At 50.4% G+C, this 18,812-nt stretch overlaps 1 protein-coding gene across 1 annotated transcript; it reads left to right on the top strand.

Annotated features, from left to right (window-relative positions):
• The first annotated feature begins 3,935 nt into the window (after positions 1-3,935).
• On the top strand, positions 3,936-16,597 carry BATF3 (basic leucine zipper ATF-like transcription factor 3). Its single transcript, XM_079927076.1, has 3 exons — positions 3,936-4,148; positions 7,493-7,609; positions 16,133-16,597. The coding sequence occupies exons 1-3, from the start codon at positions 4,071-4,073 to the stop codon at positions 16,316-16,318; spliced, it is 381 nt and encodes a 126-aa protein (XP_079783202.1). The 5' UTR covers positions 3,936-4,070; the 3' UTR covers positions 16,319-16,597.
• Positions 16,598-18,812: the final 2,215 nt, after the last annotated feature.

Genomic DNA, 18,812 nt, shown 5'->3' with positions numbered 1-18,812 from the left:
TTCCCATTTCAAAGGAAAAAATACAAATAAAAAGAAAAGAAGAAAAGGAGTCACTTGAAATGTTTGTTCTTATCTTTTCTTCCTTTTCATTTTTCTTTCTCCTCCTGACTTCGAATAAAATGAACCAGAAAATATCACAGAAAAGCAAGAAAACAGGCTGTTATTAGAGCCTCCCACTTATTCAGAGGGTTTTGGCATCCTGCTGTGACAAATGAGCTTAGGGCCAGGGGAGATAATATCACTTGTAAATATAAAATATTTTAAGTTGTTAACATAATAAAACATTTTCCAAAAAGTTTTAAAAAGACAAGTAAAAGGGGGCTTCCCTGGTGGCGCAGTGGTTGGGAGTCCGCCTGCCAATGCGAGGGACGCGGGTTCTTGCCCCGCTCCAGGAGGGTCCCACGTGCCGTGGAGCGGCTGGGCCCATGGGCCATGGCCGCTGAGCCTCCGTGTCTGGAGCCTGTGCTCCGCAACGGGAGTGGCCACAGCAGTGAGAGGCCCGCATACGGCAAAAAAAAAAAAAAAAAAAAAAGACAAGTAAAAGTATTCATAATCCCACCACCACAAAAGAAAAGCTAGAACTTTGGTATATTCCCTTCCAATTTTTTCTCTCATGCATACACTTTTTCATCATGGTAAAAAACATACAACATAAAATGTACCATCTTAGCCATTTTAAGTGTACAGTACAGGAGTGTTATGCACATATTTTTTAAAAATAAATTTATTTATTTATTTTTGGCTGTGTTGGGTCTTTGTTGCTGCTCGCGGGCTTTCTCTAGTTGTGGTGAGCGTGGGCTACTTTTCATTGCAGTCCGCAGCCTTCTCATTGTGGTGGCTTCTCTTGTTGTGAAGCATGGTATCTAGGCGTGCAGTCTTCAGTAGTTGTGGCTCACGGGCTTTGTTGCTCCGCGGCACATGGGATCTTCCCGGAGCAGGGCTCGAACCTGTGTCCCCTGCGTTGGCAGGTGGACTCTTAACCACTGCGCCACCAGGGAAGTCCCCATATATTTTTACATATGTGTCATACTTGTACCTTTTGTACCCTGATTTTTTTCCCTCACTTTACCTCATATCAAATAAATCTTCCATGTAGCCAATTTGTCTACATGCTTGTAATTTTAAAGATGCATAATATTCTATCCCATGGTTATAACATACTTTATTTAACTGTTCACCTATAATTGGACATATATGTTGCTTACAGTTTTTCACTCAAAATATTATTATGAACTTTTAGTTCATACAGTATTTTTCTCTTTAATACTTTCAATGAACTTGACTTTCTAGAAGTTTTCTGGGGAAAACTAAGTCAAAAGTGATGTCTTGCATGGTTCTTAAAAATTACAATAAAATGGCTTCCCAGTGGTTTGTACCAGTTTACAATGATCCCAGTGAAGTATGAGAGTACCAATTTCACCACACTCTCACTTTTTCTGTTGCTAATTTAATAGTATAAAACGTTTCTTATTTTAATATGTATTTTTCCTATATCTATTTTCCTTGATTGTTTTCTCTGTTGGGAAATGCCAGTTCCTGTCACTTGCTCGGCTTACCTTTGGGAGGTTGTCTCAATATTTTTCTTATTCCTTTTCATGGGCTGTATATATAATAGAGATTTTAACCCTTTTTCATATTTATTGTGAATATTTTCCCCCAGCTATTGGTTTAAATTTACTTGTTATACTGTCATCTGAAGAAATTTAATATTGTTATACAGTTCAGATCTTTATCAATGTGGTTTTTCCCATCATCTGTCATCTTAGAATATTCTCTCCGCTTTGTCTTATCCCCAGGGCTTTGATAAAGGATTTAATTCTGCTTTATCTTCCTGATTTTATTTTCTATATCTAATTATTTCATTCATCCATTTTGATGTAAATGATATGCAGGTTAAATTAATCTGTTCCTTAAATGCTCACTAGTTAACCAACACTCTTCCTTTAAATACACTTGAAAAAACCCTTGAATAACTGAGATAGTACGTCTATGCCTGTATGAAGAGTTCTTGTGTGCTGGGGTAGGATTCCAGGCTCCCTGGGGAAAGTATAGTCCCAAAGGACTTAGGATGTGGTGTGGTTCAGTGGGAACACAAAAGGAGCAATAACCAGAGTGAAGTGTGGGAGTGCCCCTAAATGTCCTTGCGTTTTCACCTTGCTCGTCCCTTCCCCATTTTGGGGAATGACTGCATTTCTAAAAATTAAAGACCACTTGACCCAGAGGTTTTCCTATCTTGTTAGAGTCCTGCTGAGTTTCCAGGAATGAGGGCTCTCAGTTGACCTACAGCAGTACATTTACTAATCACTCGTGCATGGAGCCTGTGCTAGGCACATTGTGTGTGCCTGTGTACGAGGCAGAATAATAGCCCCAGGACAACCATGAGTTATGCTGTGAGAAGAAAACGATAAAAGGGAGATGAGAAGAGAAATCTAGGTAGATGTAGAGATGGTTCCGCTGTGCAGCCTTAATGGTGTGGGGTGCGGCACTGTCCCTGTGAAGGGCTGTGCCCGCCCTCCATCCTCCTGCCGCCGCTGTGCACCTCTACCCTCCTCTCAGTTGGTCGAAGCCCCTGCACACACAGACAAGACTCTCCACTTGCTTCCCTGCCCTCGGCCAGGCTGCATCTCAAAGCTTTTGCAAGGGTCTTAATCCTGGCGGAGAGCCACGTGCACTAGACTGGGAGTCAGAAGTGCCCGCCCCCACTCCCCTCCCCCACCCCCATCCCCACTGCTGTCCAAGAGCCTGGAGCCTGAAAGCTTAAGCGGCTACACTCGGAAGGAAGGCACGTCTGACCTCCTGGTTCTGGTTCCCACCCGCCCACCCAGGTTCGCGGTTATCTTTCCTTCCCGGGTGCTCACAGTAAGGCAGACCGCAAACCCATAACCACTTGTTTTTCCTCTGCTGGGACCATGTACAACAATGGTCTTGACTTTGCATCTTTTAACTGGCAGGCAGGTGGAGGGAACGCGCCTCAGGACCTCTGTCTCATCCTGTTTGGCATGAAGAAGTCATGCATCTTAACCTGTTGACAGAGCATCTGCCACTTTAATCTTGAGAAAGAAAAAGGATCTGGTCCATTTAACGTTAGCACGGAGAGTCCAGATCCCCGAACCTGTTAAACAGAGACGTCCACCGTGCCAGCTTGGCTCTCGGGGAAGCCCAGCCACTGTTAAATTCCAGGACAATCTCTTCCTTGCCACCCTCCACTGAGGGAATTCACCCTCGGGGCCGCCCCGCCTGGCTCCCTCCCACAGCCCTGCGAAGACTGGAGTAGGTGCTCCCCTCAGAAAGGCCCTGGAGTGCCCCGTGGCTCTCAGGGTGCGCAGTGGGACTCGGTAAAGCCGCTGTCCCCTCCCGGGGACAGCGCCTCCTGGGCAGGGCAGCCGGGGGCCGCGGAAGGAGCGAGAGTGGCGCCCGCGTGACTGATCGCGGCGGAGAAAGTCCCCCGAGACTGTGACCCCTGCGCTGGGGGAAGGCGGGGCCGATGCGCAGGAAGATGCCGTGATGGGACCGGGAAAAAAAACACCAACCCCAAACCACCCACTTGTGTTTCTCAACCCGAGTTCACCGAGAGCGGCCGAAAGACCCCAGAAGCTGCGCCGCACCTCCTCGACCCCCACCTGCCCAGCCTCGCTTCTTGTGGGTGGGCTTCGCGCTCCCTCCCGGGTTTCGGAGTCACCACGTGACTTCCACGAAGAGTGAGGCCCCAGCGGAAAGCTGCCACAGGGGTGGTATTTGGGACCCCGAGGTGCGGCGAGAGGGCGGGGAGAGGAGGAAACGAGGCGGGGGTGGGAGGAGGGGGCGGGGCGGACTTGAGGACGGGAAGGACGGCGGGCTTGGACTGGGGGGTGGGGAAACCCGGGCGTTGCGCAGAGGGCGCTGGAGCCGGGAAAGCGGGAAGCCCGAGGGGGCGCGGCAGAGGCGGCGGCCGGCAGGTGCTGGGGCGCGGGGATGCCGGTGGCTGGAGAGAGCCGGTAGGCAGCTCCCCGCGTGCAGGGCGCGCCGGGCCGGGCGGCCGCTCCTCTGCTAGGCTGCGCGGCGGGGCGGGCCGGGCCGGAGAAGCGCGCGGCATGTCGCAAGGGCTCCCGGCCGCCGGCAGCGTCCTGCAGAGGAGCTTCGCGGCTCCGGGGAACCAGGCGCAGCCGCAGGTAGTGAACTAGAGGCTCGGGGAGGACCGCGGGCGATGCGGGGGTGGGCGTGCCTGGGGGCGCGAGGAGGTGGGTGCCGGGGCTCCAGTGTGGCGACCACTGAGTGCAAGGGTGGAGGGCCCTGCGGGAGCTAGACGCGAGCGGTGTGGGGGCCGCGGGGGCGGGCCAGGGACCCTGGCGTGCGCCTCTGCCCTGCCGTCCCCGCGCACGCACGGTGCCCGGGGCGTCCGGGATGGTGACTGGGCTCCTGAGCCTGGGAGGGGGAGAGGCCAGAGGGCGCCGTCGCCTGGTAGGGCTGGGCACTGTCCACGCTCCCCCGCACGTGGGGTCCCCGCTGCCTTGGGCGTCGCCATCCATGCGCCGCCGCCGGCTGCCACCCCACCGCTGGAGCGCGTGGTCCTTCCCCGCCGCTCCGAGCGGGGGCCAAGGTGTGGAGAGGGGAAATTCCGCTACAAGGGGAAACTCGTGCCCAGGCACTCCCAACATCTACCGGCTGCCTCCCGAATGGCCTAGCGGTGCGAGGTAGGGGCCAGAAGTAGGCGGACTCCACCCTCAGAACTGGTGGAAAGCTCTTGGCTGGCGCTCGGTCCTGTGCGCTGTCCACCACCACGTTTACGACCGCGTACTGGGGAAACTGACACAAAGTTGCCCGCAGGGACTGCAGTATGAGAACTTCCCGCTCTGCTGCTTTAGGACTGAGTCTTTTCATGGTTATGCCCTTCTCAATTCGGTGCCTGGCACAGGATGTCATCGGGTGACGCTAGAGAGCCACACATCTGAGTTTAGGCCTGGACTTTGCCACACACAGGCTGAGTAGCCTTGGGCAATTTGCTCAACCTCTCTGAACCTCAATTTCCCCACGTGTAAAATCAATATGACAATATCAACTTCTCATGATATTTATGAGAACTAATTGAGATGTGGTTAATAATACATGAATATCTCAACAGTTTGCTCCCCTCTTTCCATCTTTTTTTTTTTTTTTTTTTTTTTTTTTTGCGGTACGCGGGCTTCCCACTGTTGTGGCCTCTCCCGTTGCGGAGCACAGGCTCCAGACACGCAGGCTCAGCGGCCATGGCTCACGGGCCCAGCCGCTCCGCGGCATGTGGGATCTTCCCGGACCGGGGCACGAACCCGTGTCCCCTGCATCGGCAGGCGGACCCCCAACCACTGCGCCACCAGGGAAGCCCCCCTCTTTCCATCTTGATTAAATGTTTCTGCTGGTTGTCAGGTATGACAATATGATAGGTGATAAATCCAGTTGGAGTGTCTGCTCCTACAGGGCGGAATGCAGACTGCTTCATGTGCCCTATGAATTTCTGATGATGAACAGAGAGGCATGATTTGGTGACAGGCACTATGGGGGACTCAATAAAAACTAGCAGCAGCCTTAACAGAGATTATTGAGGGCATACCATGCGCTGGTAGCTTTGGGATAAAATCTCATTTTATCCTATGCAGCCCCAAGCATTGGGCTGTTAGGATGATCATTGCAGAGATTACTGACCACTTGTTCAGGGCATGTGTCTCTAGTGCCCAGGACAGTGCCTGGCACATGGCAGGTACTCAGTTAATACTTGCTGAAGGAACGAATGAATCACACAACAAATGAGAAAATGGAAAAATCAGAGAGTTTAAATCATTTGCCCGACACCATATTGATAGTAAGAGACAAAACCAGGAACTGTGTATTTCTAAAGCTAAAAGTTCTGTCTGCTGCACTCGCTGTTGTGTTCCGGTTATATCTACCAAGACTTCTTTGCCTCTAAGGGACTACATTTTAACGTTCTATGCCTGTTCCCTTAAGCACTGCCTCCAGTCCACTTCTATTTGTTATGTTCTTTCTTCTTGTCCTTTCATAGCTTTATATTCTTGCATATGCTGAAAATTCTTTACCTGCTGTAACTTGGGGAGGTGATATGGGTCTTTTCTTGTTTGGAATATTAGACCAGATAAAATGATAACTGAAAACATCCATTATTTTATGTTATCAATATTTGCTTTCCATTAATAGTAATAATTGAGTAGCTTTCCTGTGTTTGTATCCCACTAATCTCTTGGCCTTTAAACTCTTTAAAGGTAGTATTTCCCGGGTGTCTCCTCATAGGGTTCTGGAAAGCAAATACTGCCCCACCTCTCCATGTTTTCTATAACTGGATAAAGTGTTTTTACCATGGTAGGTGGATTTTTCTGCCTGCCTGTTTCAGGATAACTCTTTTTTTTTTTTTTTTTTTTTGCGGTATGCGGGCCTCTCACTGTTGTGGCCTCTCCCGTTGCGGAGCACAGGCTCCGGATGCTCAGGCTCAGCGGCCATGGCTCACGGGCCCAGCTGCTCCGCGGCATGTGGGCTCTTCCGGGACCGGGGCACGAACCCGTGTCCCCTGCATCGGCAGGCGGACTCTCAACCACTGCGCCACCAGGGAAGCCCTCAGGATAACTCTTGAAGGATTTGACCAAGTTTGGTTAAATCTCATATACAGCCAAGAGCTTTCAAGACACATCATAAATTTGCTTTCTCATTCGCCCTGACCTGTGTGTGAAACAAAACGTCAGTCAGACATTGTTCAAAGGAACCTCTTGTTGTGGCGTTCAGGATCACGTGGTATGTTGGGAGAGTTCCGTGGTTGCAGTTAGTTATCAGCGTAATGGTGATTTGTACACAGTCTCAAAAGGACCTGTTTGCAAACATTTTAGAAATATGTTTTAGAAATGATGCTTCCTATCTACAAGAAACCAAAGTGGTTAACTAGGGGTCTGCTTTTCAATGTTTTATTCTTTCTAATTTTTAAACTATGTAGATGTTTTACCAACTAAAAATTTTAAATGATATCTTCTAAATTAAAAAAAAAAAAAAAAAAGTACCTGTTTGTGTGTGGTGGCAGAAGCCCCGGCCCACAGCAAGTCCCAGATAGCAGCCGCCTTCTGCCTTTCCCGTCCTCAGATGAGCACCAACACCACACCTCTTCCAGGCACAGGCCCTGCAGGGGAGAGGTTTGAGAACGTTGGTTTGGAGTCCAGCAGACCTGAGTTCCACTTCCCGTTCTCCCCGCTACTAGCTGTGATACCTGGAGCAAGTTCCTCAGCATCTCTGAGTTTCTTATTCCTCATCTTTTAGATGGCGGTCCCACCACACATTTCTCAGGGTGGCGACAGGGGTTAACAGCTAGCACAGTCATAGCGCATGGTGAGTGCTCCTCGACGTGGGGCCACTGTTACCCCACTGATGTAGCAGCAAGCACTGCTGTGGCTGCAAAGAAAATGGTGACGCTCCGTAAGCAATGCTGGGTGAAGAGAAAGGGCAGGGAAGGTGAGGCGAGGGGCCTCAGCATCACACCTGACCAAACCTTCCCCCCCAGAGCCCTGAGGATGATGACAGGAAGGTCCGAAGGAGGGAAAAAAACCGAGTTGCTGCTCAGAGAAGCCGGAAGAAGCAGACCCAGAAGGCTGACAAACTCCATGAGGTGAGAGTGTGGTTAGGGCAGAGCCATGCAAGGGCCACGGCAAGGAGTCATCCTCCACCCTTGCACTGTGGTGGACCTAAGGTCACACCCTGGTCCTCACCAGTTCGGCCACATGCATGTCTAGTTCTGCTGTGTCCTTCCAGCCCAGTGTTCTGAGTCTTCACTCACTGGTGTCTTCATTTCTCCCTCACTGGTTGCATCTCACACTCACGTTTCCTTTATTACAAAATGAAGAACCCACCTTTTGATCCTGATTCCCTTTCAAGCTAGCGCCCCATTTCTTTTCTTTCCCTCTTTTATTCCCCTGCTTATTAAAAAGAGACATGCTGTCTCCATGTCCTCAGTTCCTGTTTATTCCCCAGTCCTCTGTGGTATCGTTTCTGCTCCCCCAACACACATACACGCACACACGCACATGCACACTTCCTACAGAAGCTGCTCCGCTGAGGCCACTAGTGCCCTGGCACTGCCCGGTCCAGGGACCTCTTTCTAGTCCCCTCATCCTTCGCCTTGCTGGCTCCTCTGACACCACTGATCCTCGCCTTCTTGAAAGCTTCTTTCAAGGTCTTTAGCTTCTAAAAGACCAGTTTCCTATTTCTCCTGACCCTCTTCACCACTTTTTTCTTAGTTTCTTTGTTCACTTTTCTACCTCTGTTTGTTTTCTTAAAAGTTGGTGCTGACCAGGCTTTCAGACTCTGCCCTTTTTTCTTCTCACCCTGGAAGACTTAATCTATTAATCTGTTCTGCCAACGTCAGCTCCCAACATCACTTACTCTCAGGTAGGCGTTGATTACTCCAAGACCTCTGGCCCTAACCCCACATGACCAGCGTCTGCTTAGATACTTCCAAATGGGTCGCCACAGCTCCTCAGCTGCAGCATGACCACGATAGCCTGTCTGTTCACCCTGAGACTTTCTCTTCTCACTGTCATCAAATTGTAGTTAATGGAGCTAACTAACCATCTATCTTATCACCCAAATCAGGAACCTGAGCTTTATTCTAAACTCTTCCATTTTCCTCTATCCCTGTGCATAATCCCACGTAATCTCACAGTCAGGACATGGGAACCGACGTCGAAGGCATCCCAGGATCTGTCCAAGGAATGGATGGCATTCCCATGCTCTTGTCTTTGCACAGGGTTGGTGTGAGTATTAAGGGTTTTAGTTCAGCTCTCTCCTGCCACACTTTCTGGCCATAGATTGTCTCAGCAAGGCCAGTCTGAGGGACATTGATAGCACAGGAGACTCTGAGGTGTTATGAGGGGGAAATGACAGTCTCTAAAAACCGCTTCACACTGAGCAGAGAACAGATTTAGAATGCACAGGGTCCAGGGAGAGGTGACCCACTGATATAAATTCCCAGAGGGCCATAGATTATAAATATTACGTTCTTTCTTGAAAGTAGGAAGTCTGGACTGTAGAAAGAGACTAGGATCTTCAGACCAGGGTCAGGGAAGGTCTGTCCCAGCCGGGATTAGTTCTGTAAAATTTCCACAGAGGAATTGGGGTGCCCTTTGCCTCCTTTCTTCCCTCCCTCTTGCTCCTGAAGCAAGCCTGGTTCTAGCTTCATGCTACCGAATAACCCCCAGAAGGGACTTGTGGCTTGGTCAGTGCAAGGCCCTATATTCAGAACACATGTGCTAGCAGGACCCTTCCTCTCGAGGAACTTCTAGTTGCAGCCAGATGCATCAATATCAAAACACACTAGAGAACACCTGGTTTTAACTCCCAAGTGATTATGTGTGTGGAGGTGACTGAATGACTTGGACAAGATCTTTCATGGAGCAAGGTCGAGTAGATTCGTTCAACAAATATTGATCAAGAACCACTGCAGGCAAGGCATTGCCACTGGGTCACAAGGAGAGGATTGAGATCTCATTCCTGTCCTTGGGAGGCATGAGTCTCAAGGAAAGTGTATTCGTTTCCTGTGGCTGCTGTAACAAATCGTGACAAAGCTGGTGACTTAAAACAACACAGATCTATTTTATCTCACAGTTTTGGAGGCCAGGCATATGAAATGGGTCTCACTGGGCTAAAATCAAGGTGTCAACAGGGCTGCATTCCTTCTGGAGGCTCTGCGGAGGAATCCGTTTCTTGCCTTTTCGAGTTTCTAGAGGCTTCTGTATTCCTTGGCTTGTTGGTGCCCTTCCATTTTCAAAGCCAGCACTGGCCAGTTGAGTCTTTCTCACCCTGCCTCACTCTGACACCGTTTCTGTTGTTACATCTCCTTCTCTGCTTCCTCTTTCCCTAACACTCTCATGATTACACTGGGCTCGCCTGCATAATCTGGGATAATCTCCCTCTTTTAAGATATTCAACTTAGTCACATCTGCAAAGTCCCTTTGGCCATGTAAGGTAACATATTCACAGGTTCCAGAGATTGGATGTAAACATCGTGGGGGTTGGCATTATTCTGCCTACCACAAACATAAATACTTTACTACAGTGTCACAAAAAGATGGGTCTCTCTCAATTTCTGTCATTGTTGGATGTGATAATGAAATGAACTAGATTTCCGGGAAATTTAGGGGTGATTTGCCACATTTACTCCTGCCTAATCCCTCTTAGAATGGTGGGTGGAGGGCCCTTCATAGGATTCTTAGCTTGTTCTGCTGTCCATAAACATAACTGTGCCAGCTGCCCTTTCCAGAAGGGGGCCGACTGATCTGAAACCCAGTCCCTCCACAGAAGAACACGCCCTTCTCCTCTTCCTCTGTGGAGCTACAAGAATGGATTAGGGTCATGCATCACTGGCAGATCACCTCAGCAACGCCAGTTTTGTTGGGAAACATAGTATCAAGGAGGCCAGGACAGTGCTTCCATCCATACACAGGCCCCAAAGCAGAAGTCCACCCTTTACCGTCACTAGCTACACACAAGTGTCATTGGTCGCTGGTGTCAGTAGTCACTTTGGTGACTAGTTTTTAAATTTTGAGAAACATCTACATATTGAGAGTGGGATGTCTGGTTAAGAAATGTGGTGATGAATAATGTTACTGTGCTCCAGTGAGCTGCCGGCAGAGGACTTAGCACCCTGCTTTGGGTCACAGCTGAAAGCCCCTCAGGCTCCCTGGGGCTCCCAGGACACATCTAGGTTGGGAAAAGTAAGAGCCAGACACAGTGCATGGAAACCTTCTCCTCAGACTTGGAATGAGGCCAGCTCATGGGGAGACACCGAAGGGCACAGAAAACTGCCACCTGGTAGCCACGACTGCCCACTACTCCCTGGGGAGCTGAGCCCATCATGAGGGCTTTGAGTAAATGTAAAATAGATAGCTAGTGGGAAGCAGCTGCACAGCGCAGGGAGATCAGCTCGGTGCTTTGTGACCGCCTAGAGGGGTGGGATAGAGAGAGTGGGAGGGAGACACAAGAGGGAAGAGATGTGGGGATATATGTATACATATAGCTGATTCACTTTGTTATACAGCAGAAACTAACACACCATTGTAAAGCAATTATACTCCAATAAAGATGTTAAAAAAAAAAAGGGCTTTGAGTAAAGCCCTTATCCCATAAATTCCTCTATCCTATACTGTGGGCTAGCATTGCTAAATATCTCCAAGTAACTCAAGCTCTTTATTTGCCTTTCCTGAACACCATGAAGGGGAATATTTAGAGCAAGACATGTTTAAAATTCCCACTTCCTCTCCTGCCCACTCAGTTCTTGAGCCTCTCTCACCTCCAACATCCAGAAAATCCTCCTCCAGTCCCAGCTGTTACAAGTCTCTCAGCTGCCTTCTTCCTCCCCCAGCTCTCCATCCCCAAAGCCCGGGGACTATCCATCAGGGCAGAACCCCCTTGGAGGGCAGGGCGGGAGGAGAAGCTGAGCAGGCCAAGCCAGAGAGAGACTGGGGTCACTCTTCAGAGATGTCTGAGTTTCCCCCTCAGGGTGGTGGCTGCCAAAAGTCGCCCCACAGTGATGAGAAGCAGTTCCTAGTGTGTATCTGTGCACCTCGCTGTTCACTGTGGCTTTTCGAGTTTTCCCTTCAAGGCACTTACCCTTCTCATGGAGACTTTGACCCGTATTCATCTCTGAATATTAGGCACATGGCTGGGGTGCAGATTCACAAATGGGAACCCAAGAAAACAGTCCAGGTCTCTAAGCCCAGTTGAAAGTGTCTCAGAAGTGGGTCACACTGGTTCAAGCCAGGCACCCAAAGGTGTAAGACTAAGAAAGAACTTTGAGTCAGAAAAGGAAGGCAGCGATGCCATCCTCAGGAGCCCCAAATGTCACAAACTGACAACTTTCTTGGGCAACATGGTTGTGGTACGTGTTGCCCTGGTGTTTTCAGATATTGCATACTCTAAGAGAATCCTTCATGTCAGTCCTCACTGGGTTTAGAAACTGATGATGACACTAATTTGTACAGCCCTTGCTGGTGACACAGTTTTTCTGCTGGGAAGTATATGAGCTTAAGGCTTGGGAATAGACTTATGGTAAAATCCTGAGCTCACGTAGCCCTTTACTGCTGGTAACCACCGTGGGGGGAAATTTGGGCCCAGACGCTGCCAAGCGAAAGCAGAATTGCTGTCATTGCCTGAGAGCTGCAGTTGACCTTGAAGTCAGGGATTAGGCCCCAAGTCTGCATGACCTCAGAAAAGCCACCGTACCTCTGAGTTTCAGTTGTCTCGCTTGTGAAATGGGGTCTGTGTCCTCCTGATGGCCTTTTCCTTCCCCTCATTTCCTTCCCACCTTAGTTATCACCTCTGGTCCCTGGTACCCACATGAGCTTCTTTACCAGTCTTTGCCTCAGAGGCATCCTAGACCCTGAATCCCCCCCCAGACGGCACCTCATTCCTCAATCAGCCTCTCTTTAGAAGCTCAGACCAGGGTTTCTCAGCCGCAGCACTATTGGCCTTTGGGGTCAGCTATTTCCTCGTTGGGGTGGGGGCAGTAGTGCCCCCTTCCCAGCTGTGACAACCCAAACTGTCGCCAGCCGCTCCAGATGTTCCCCAGGGACTGTCAGAATTGGCCCAGTTGAGAATTATTGCCCTAGACAGCTTAATTTCTGAGGCAGAAGTGGGATTTGCAGAGATTTCAACACCTCCCATTTCTGGTCTCTGCTTTGTGACTGTGTCCTGCACATACCCAGAGAAGGCAGCACAGTGACCTCAAATCCTCCTGAGATAGGAGATTGGAAAGTCAGTGATATTTGAGCTAAACTGATCATCTCTTTGGAAATAACAAAGGATCTAATGTTCTTGGCTTCTTTTTCACATATGTTAAGTCCAGGTAATCTCTCCTCAGGTTGAAGTGGGTCTTACTATTCCCCTTTGTACCCACTCAGTGTTCTCACCTCCTGTTTCTCCCCTCTCAGCTCCCTCTTCTATTTTTGTGGAACTGGTCTCGCTTGAAGAAGATTTTGACTTCTTCTCTTTTTATTCCCTCAGCTCAGTAAAAGCCCCTCCGCAGATTTATGAGTAAAACTTAAATCCCAGAAGAGAAAGTCCCTGTGGAGAAGGCAGCCGAGGGGCCTGCTGGAGGCCCGCGACAGGCAGCTCTGTGGCCTTTCTGAGCTGGGGCTCGGGGAGAGCCGTGGACTTCGGCAGCATGGTCCCTGTGGCTTCCAGAGGGAGAGCTCAGAAGCTCAGAAGCATCTTGCCACAGCATTCAGTAACTATACAAAGGCATGTGGAATATTCTGCTACAGGAAGAATTCTGTTCTTTGGAATCTAGTTAAAATGTTAGCTCATCGCTGGGCTTCCCTGGTGGCGCAGTGGTTGGGAGTCCGCCTGCCGATGCAGGGGACACGGGTTCGTGCCCCGGTCCGGGAGGATCCCACGTGCCGCGGAGCGGCTGGGCCCGTGAGCCATGGCCACTGGGCCTGCACGTCTGGAGCCAGTGCTCCGCAACGGAAAGGGCACAACAGTGAGAGGCCCGCGTACCGCAAAAAAAAAAAAAAAAAAAAATCTTAGCTCATCGGAACCATTCAAATGTATTCTTCATTTTACTTGGAGGTGAAGAGAATTTCCAGTTGCAGGGTGGAGAGAGAGAGAGAGGGAGAGAGAGAGAGAGAGAGAGAGAGAGCGAGAGAGAGAGAGAGAGAGTGTGTGTGTGTGTGTGTGTGTGTGTGTGTGTGTGTGTGTGTGCGCGCGCGCATGCGCGCATGTACGAACTACCCAGAGCTGTGGCCTCTGTCAGCCCTTTGCTACAGGCAGCGCTCCCCACGATGCCTAGGTCCCCATCCCCTCCTCCCAGCCAGACCCTTCCTGCCCACAGAGGGCCTCTTGCTGCATTGAGAGACTGCATTCTGACTCCCGGACTAGAGCTGTCAGAGGCCAGAGGAGAGCCTGGGGCATTGGGGGTGGTAGGCCTGGAGGAGAGCTGAAGGCGTAATGCAGCCAGGGTACTAGGGGGCCAAAGTGGCCCAGCTCAGCCTGTGGCAGGGTGGGCGAGGCCCGCTGCCATGGAGAGTATTCCGGGTCACCCTGAGAGCCTGCCTGGGAAAGACAGGAGGCAGAGAGATAGCTCTGATGGCCTCTATGTGCAACCTCTCTGAGGCCCTTGTTCTGAGAGGGAGGAAAGTGCCTAGAGTGGGAGGGAGGGAAGGAAGGGGGCAGGAGAAGGAGACCAAGGGCGAGGGTTGTGGAGTCACTGAGCTCGTAGATGTTGGCACTGGGGCCTGTCGGGCAGGGGTACAGGAGAAGGTAGCAGAGGCCCCTAGTTGCTATACATTTCTGATCTTTGGGGAGAAACCTTATTTAATATAAGTAAGATTGACTATGATGCAAGACTGAATAGAACACGTAATGAGAGATGTGGTTCCATTAGGTGCTATGATCTGGGAAGCCTTCCTGGAGGTGTTGGGCTTGACCTTCCACACACAAGCAGGAAGGCAGCCCAGTTGAGGATAACAGCTTTAGTAAAGAGGCAGAGCTGAGAATTTGCATGTATCTTCATGGCCTGTAAGAAGATCAGACTTTTTTAGTACTATTTCTTAAAAGTTACTGGTAAGATAATAAGGTTGGGCTCCCAGCTCAGGAAATGCATGGCATGCATGGTTCAACAAAGCCTAACCATATGAATCAACCTAGAAATGATTGAAAACAACATTTCAACAAGATGCAAATAAGATCGTCAGCCTTAAGAAGGTCTCTCTTGATATGCCATAGGGCTCTGTAAGTGGCCGAGTATTGTAGGACTTATTAATGAGTTGGGTGAAGAAAAGGAAGACCTACTTCATCGAGTTATCGAACAGCTTAGAGCTGTGTGGTATCACTAACCCAGGAGCTGACACAATCGATATTCAAAAAGATTTTGCTAGGCTGGCAGATGACCAAGCAAACAGGGCGACATTCAGTAGAAGAGGATGTAAGGCCCACCCTTAAGCCAAAGTATCAGTTGTAGTTCAAGTACGAACAGAGAAGCGGCCGATGCAGACGAAGCTTGCACTGCTCTGCATTCTCAGAGAGAATCCCCAGAGCTAGGTGGCTGTGCACTTGGGTCCCACCCAGAGCAGACTACCTCACGCATTTGCCCTCTGAATGGCGGGACCATCCCCAGAATCGTGCATTGTGTTTTGGGAACATTTTCTCAGAGCTCCTGGCAAATTGGAACGTGTGTTGGGAATGGCCTCCCAAAGGGCGTTGGAACCAGAAGTCCTGAAACCCAAGAAACTCAGAGGACCTGAAGCAGTTGGGCTCAGAGAATACCTAAGGGGAAGTGGTATGGGGACGTCTCCTAACATTTCAAGAACTGTGATGTTGAAAAAGTATTGCATGTACTCTATGTGGTTCCATAGGTGGAACCAAGCCCAGTGGGTGGGTTTAAAGGAGAGAATGACTTTGGATAGTACAAAGAGGAGCTTTCTAATAGAGCAGCTCAGAAATAGCAGGAACTGTCTTTTGAAGGAGAGAGTGTCCAGCACAAGTTGGGTGTCGGAGCTAGAATTACATAGGGAAGGTTTCTGCACTGTGTGGTTTGGGCTAAGGGCTCTCTGATCTCCCGCAGTTCTAAGCCTCTGTAAACTCTGATATAGTGGAAGCTTAACAGGTGAGCGTTGGAGCAAAGCCAAGGCAAGGGGTGTTTTCATTCATTTACTCAGCATTCGACAAACATGTGTTATGTTCCCGGCACTGTTCCAGGTGCTGGGGCTGTAACAGTGAACCCAGCAGAAACCACCAGAAAGCAGATCAGCGGCTGTGGGGAGAGGGTCACTAACTGCAGAGGGAGATCAGGGAACTTCTCAGAGTGATGGAAATGTTCTCTGTCTTGATCAACACAGGTGTTTACATTTGTCAAAACTCATCAAATTATACACCTAAAATTAGGTGCATTTTATTTTATGTCAATTATAAATAAGATAATAAAGATGATTCAGAAGACAAAGCCCGGCCCTAATCCTGGTGGGAGGGGAGAGACGTGAAGCAAATGAACAAACAAATCTGAGTGGTGGAGGCGGCTAATGAGAAAGATTTCAGGGAAGGAGGTGAGCATCGTGGCCGGGGTTAGATCTGCCCGGAGGACAGAGGAAGGGCACGTGGTTTCAGAACCGATGCTGAAGACTGATTTCTGTCTTCCCAGGAGTATGAGTGCCTGGAGCAAGAAAACACAGTGCTGCGGAGAGAGATCGGGAAGCTGACTGAGGAGCTGAAGCACCTGAGCGAGGTGCTGAAAGAGCACGAGAAGATATGCCCGCTGCTGCTCTGCCCCGTGAACTTTGTGCCGGTGCCGCGGCTGGACCCCGTGGCTGGCTGCCTGCCCCGGTGAAGCCCAGAGACGGTCCTCCTCTGCCCAGCAAGGAGCGTTGGTCTTTCTCACACCTGGGAAGAGGCTTCCCTCTGCATCCATGTACCGGGGGACCTGTGGCCGGGTCAGCTCTTAGGAGCTCCGGGCCGTGTCCCCAGCAGCCCAGGCTCAGCATGATGCTGTCACAGGCCCCTGACTCAGAGCCTTTAGCGGATCCAGGCAGGGAGGCCATCTTCAGGAATCACTGCGCATCCACTCTGGCAGCTAGTAGGTTCCGTTTTTGTGCAGAATCATTTCCTCTAGCACATGGATAATAAAGGTGTTATCTTCTCTTCTTTCGCCAAGTTCTTAGAATTTAGAGACACAATACCTTTCCTCTTCCTGAAGAGGTCATCTCCTGTCTCCTCAGGTGGTTTTGCAGCTCCTGGGTCTTGCTTCTCCTCCTGGTCATCTCCCCCATGGTCACATCCATGCTAGATGAGGAGGCACCTTTGGGGTGGGACTCCCCTGCCACCCCAGCTGGGTCATGCAGGGGTGTGCTGGGCATGACTCGTGCTTGTCTTATGCGCTGCGTGACCCTCCATCCTGGTCAGCTTTCCCACCCAGGCTGGACCGTCCTGGAAGCTTTTCTACTCCAGGCTGGTTTTCCCATGTGCTCTGTATATTCCCGGGTCACCTCCCATTCCATTGGTAGTCATAGGATTAGGGGACAAATGTACTTTATGGAAGTCTGAATCACACTCGAATGGAGGAGATCTGTCCCCTATGTAAACAAGCAAATATCTGGGTAGATGAGGAGAGGGGAGCTATTTCCTTTTAAAGGTCCCATCCAACTCTATTCTTTCAGGAAAATCAGAACCAGGCCAAGTTGAAAGTGGTCCCAGCAAGAAAAGCAAAATGGGAGAACGCATCCCATCCCCTCCCAATTCTCTTTCTTCCTGGAGCAAGGGGGTTGTGGAAAGTGGAGCCAGCCTATCATAAAGGGAACAAGAAATGGGAACAGCAGGGAAAGTGCTTTGTTGTAAATGTAAATGGTTAAAAAAAAAGAAAAGAAATAGAAAGCAGCTCTTCCCAGGGGTGAAGAACTTGCTGACCTCATGCCAGGATTCATACTGGCTAATCCCCACCAGCCTCCTCTTTTTTTCCTCTTTTCTCTCTTTCTTCCCCTGCTTACTGGAGGCTGGCCTGCTGTCTTCTAACTCACGCAGGCTGATGGTGGCAAGATTTCCCTGGTCAGAGGCGCTGGAAGGCTGCTGTTAGACAGGGCCTGTGCCTGCTGGCAGGACCAGGCCAAAGCTTCCTGAATACAGCTCTTTCAGGGAGATGGTGGAATTATCTAGCCACGCGGCTTGTGGCATCTTAGTTCTCCGACCAGGGATTAAACCCAGGCCCATGGCAATGAAAGCGTGGAGTCTTAACCGCTGGACTCCCAGGGAATTCCCAGCACAAGACACTTTAAAATCATCCAGCCTCATCCCTTCACTTTGTAGTTGAGGTGTGTGGCAAGGGGGAGGGGATTGCTCACGGTCACCTCTGAGTTAGAAGCAGAACCAGAAGCAGACCCCAGGGGATCTGACTGCTGATCCACTGTAGTTGATAGAGTCAGGCTGCCGCCGTGTCAGGATCCTGCTCAGCTGGTGGCTAACTGTGGTGTGACCTTCTGTCAGCACCTTACCAGGCTGCCAGGACCTCACAGTCCAGGTGAGTGGCCCATATGTGAAGGATGGACGCAGAGCCAGGGCCTCAGGGGCCTATGTAGCTGAGGAGAGCATGGACACGTGAAGTATGTGTCTTGTACCAGCAGGCATTTTGCTGCTGCTTTCAACTCCAGCACTTTCCAGAAGGGAGCATTTTACACGCTGGCTGGGGCTCACCTGGCCCTGCAGTACTTCCAGGCTCTGGCTTGCAGACCCCTCTCACTGTCTTACTGCTGATCTGCTCCGACCCCTATGGTCACTGCTGTCCAGCTGGCTGTTCACCCACTCCGCTGCTGACCCCAGGGAGTCCGTGCCCACCAGCCCCACTGGCCAGAGCCCCCTGGCACCATGTAACAACCCAGGGACCAGTTTCCTTCCATGTAGCTGCTATGGGCCCCCGAGGCCTTGGAGTCCCCCTAGATCCTCAACCCTGACTGGGCGACTTGTAGGAAGGGTCCCTGGAGGATGGTGGGGAAGGGCTGTATCCTGGAGGTAAGAGTGCATCCTTTCCCACGCACAGTCCTTGTGCCGGACCTCAAACGCGTGGCCTCACCCAGACACAAGGGAGGCTGGGAAATGAAACTCAGCCCCGTGCCCAGGAGCTGGAGGAGGGAGCTTAGGTGAACATCTGTCAGCCTCTGCCATAAGACAGCCTAGCTTTTGCTCCCGCCACCTCACTGAAACTGCCCCCTTGGAGGTCCCCAGGAGGCGCTTTTTTGCTAAATCTAATGGGCATGTCTCAGGCTTTATCTTCCTTTACTTCCTAACAGCTTGTGACACTGGCTTTGGTGTTGCTTCTACCCTCTCTACCTGCTTCT

The sequence above is a fragment of the Stenella coeruleoalba genome (assembly GCF_951394435.1).
Source record: "Stenella coeruleoalba genome assembly, chromosome: 1".
NCBI lineage: Eukaryota > Metazoa > Chordata > Mammalia > Artiodactyla > Delphinidae > Stenella > Stenella coeruleoalba.
This window is presented reverse-complemented; position numbering and strand designations above follow the sequence as displayed.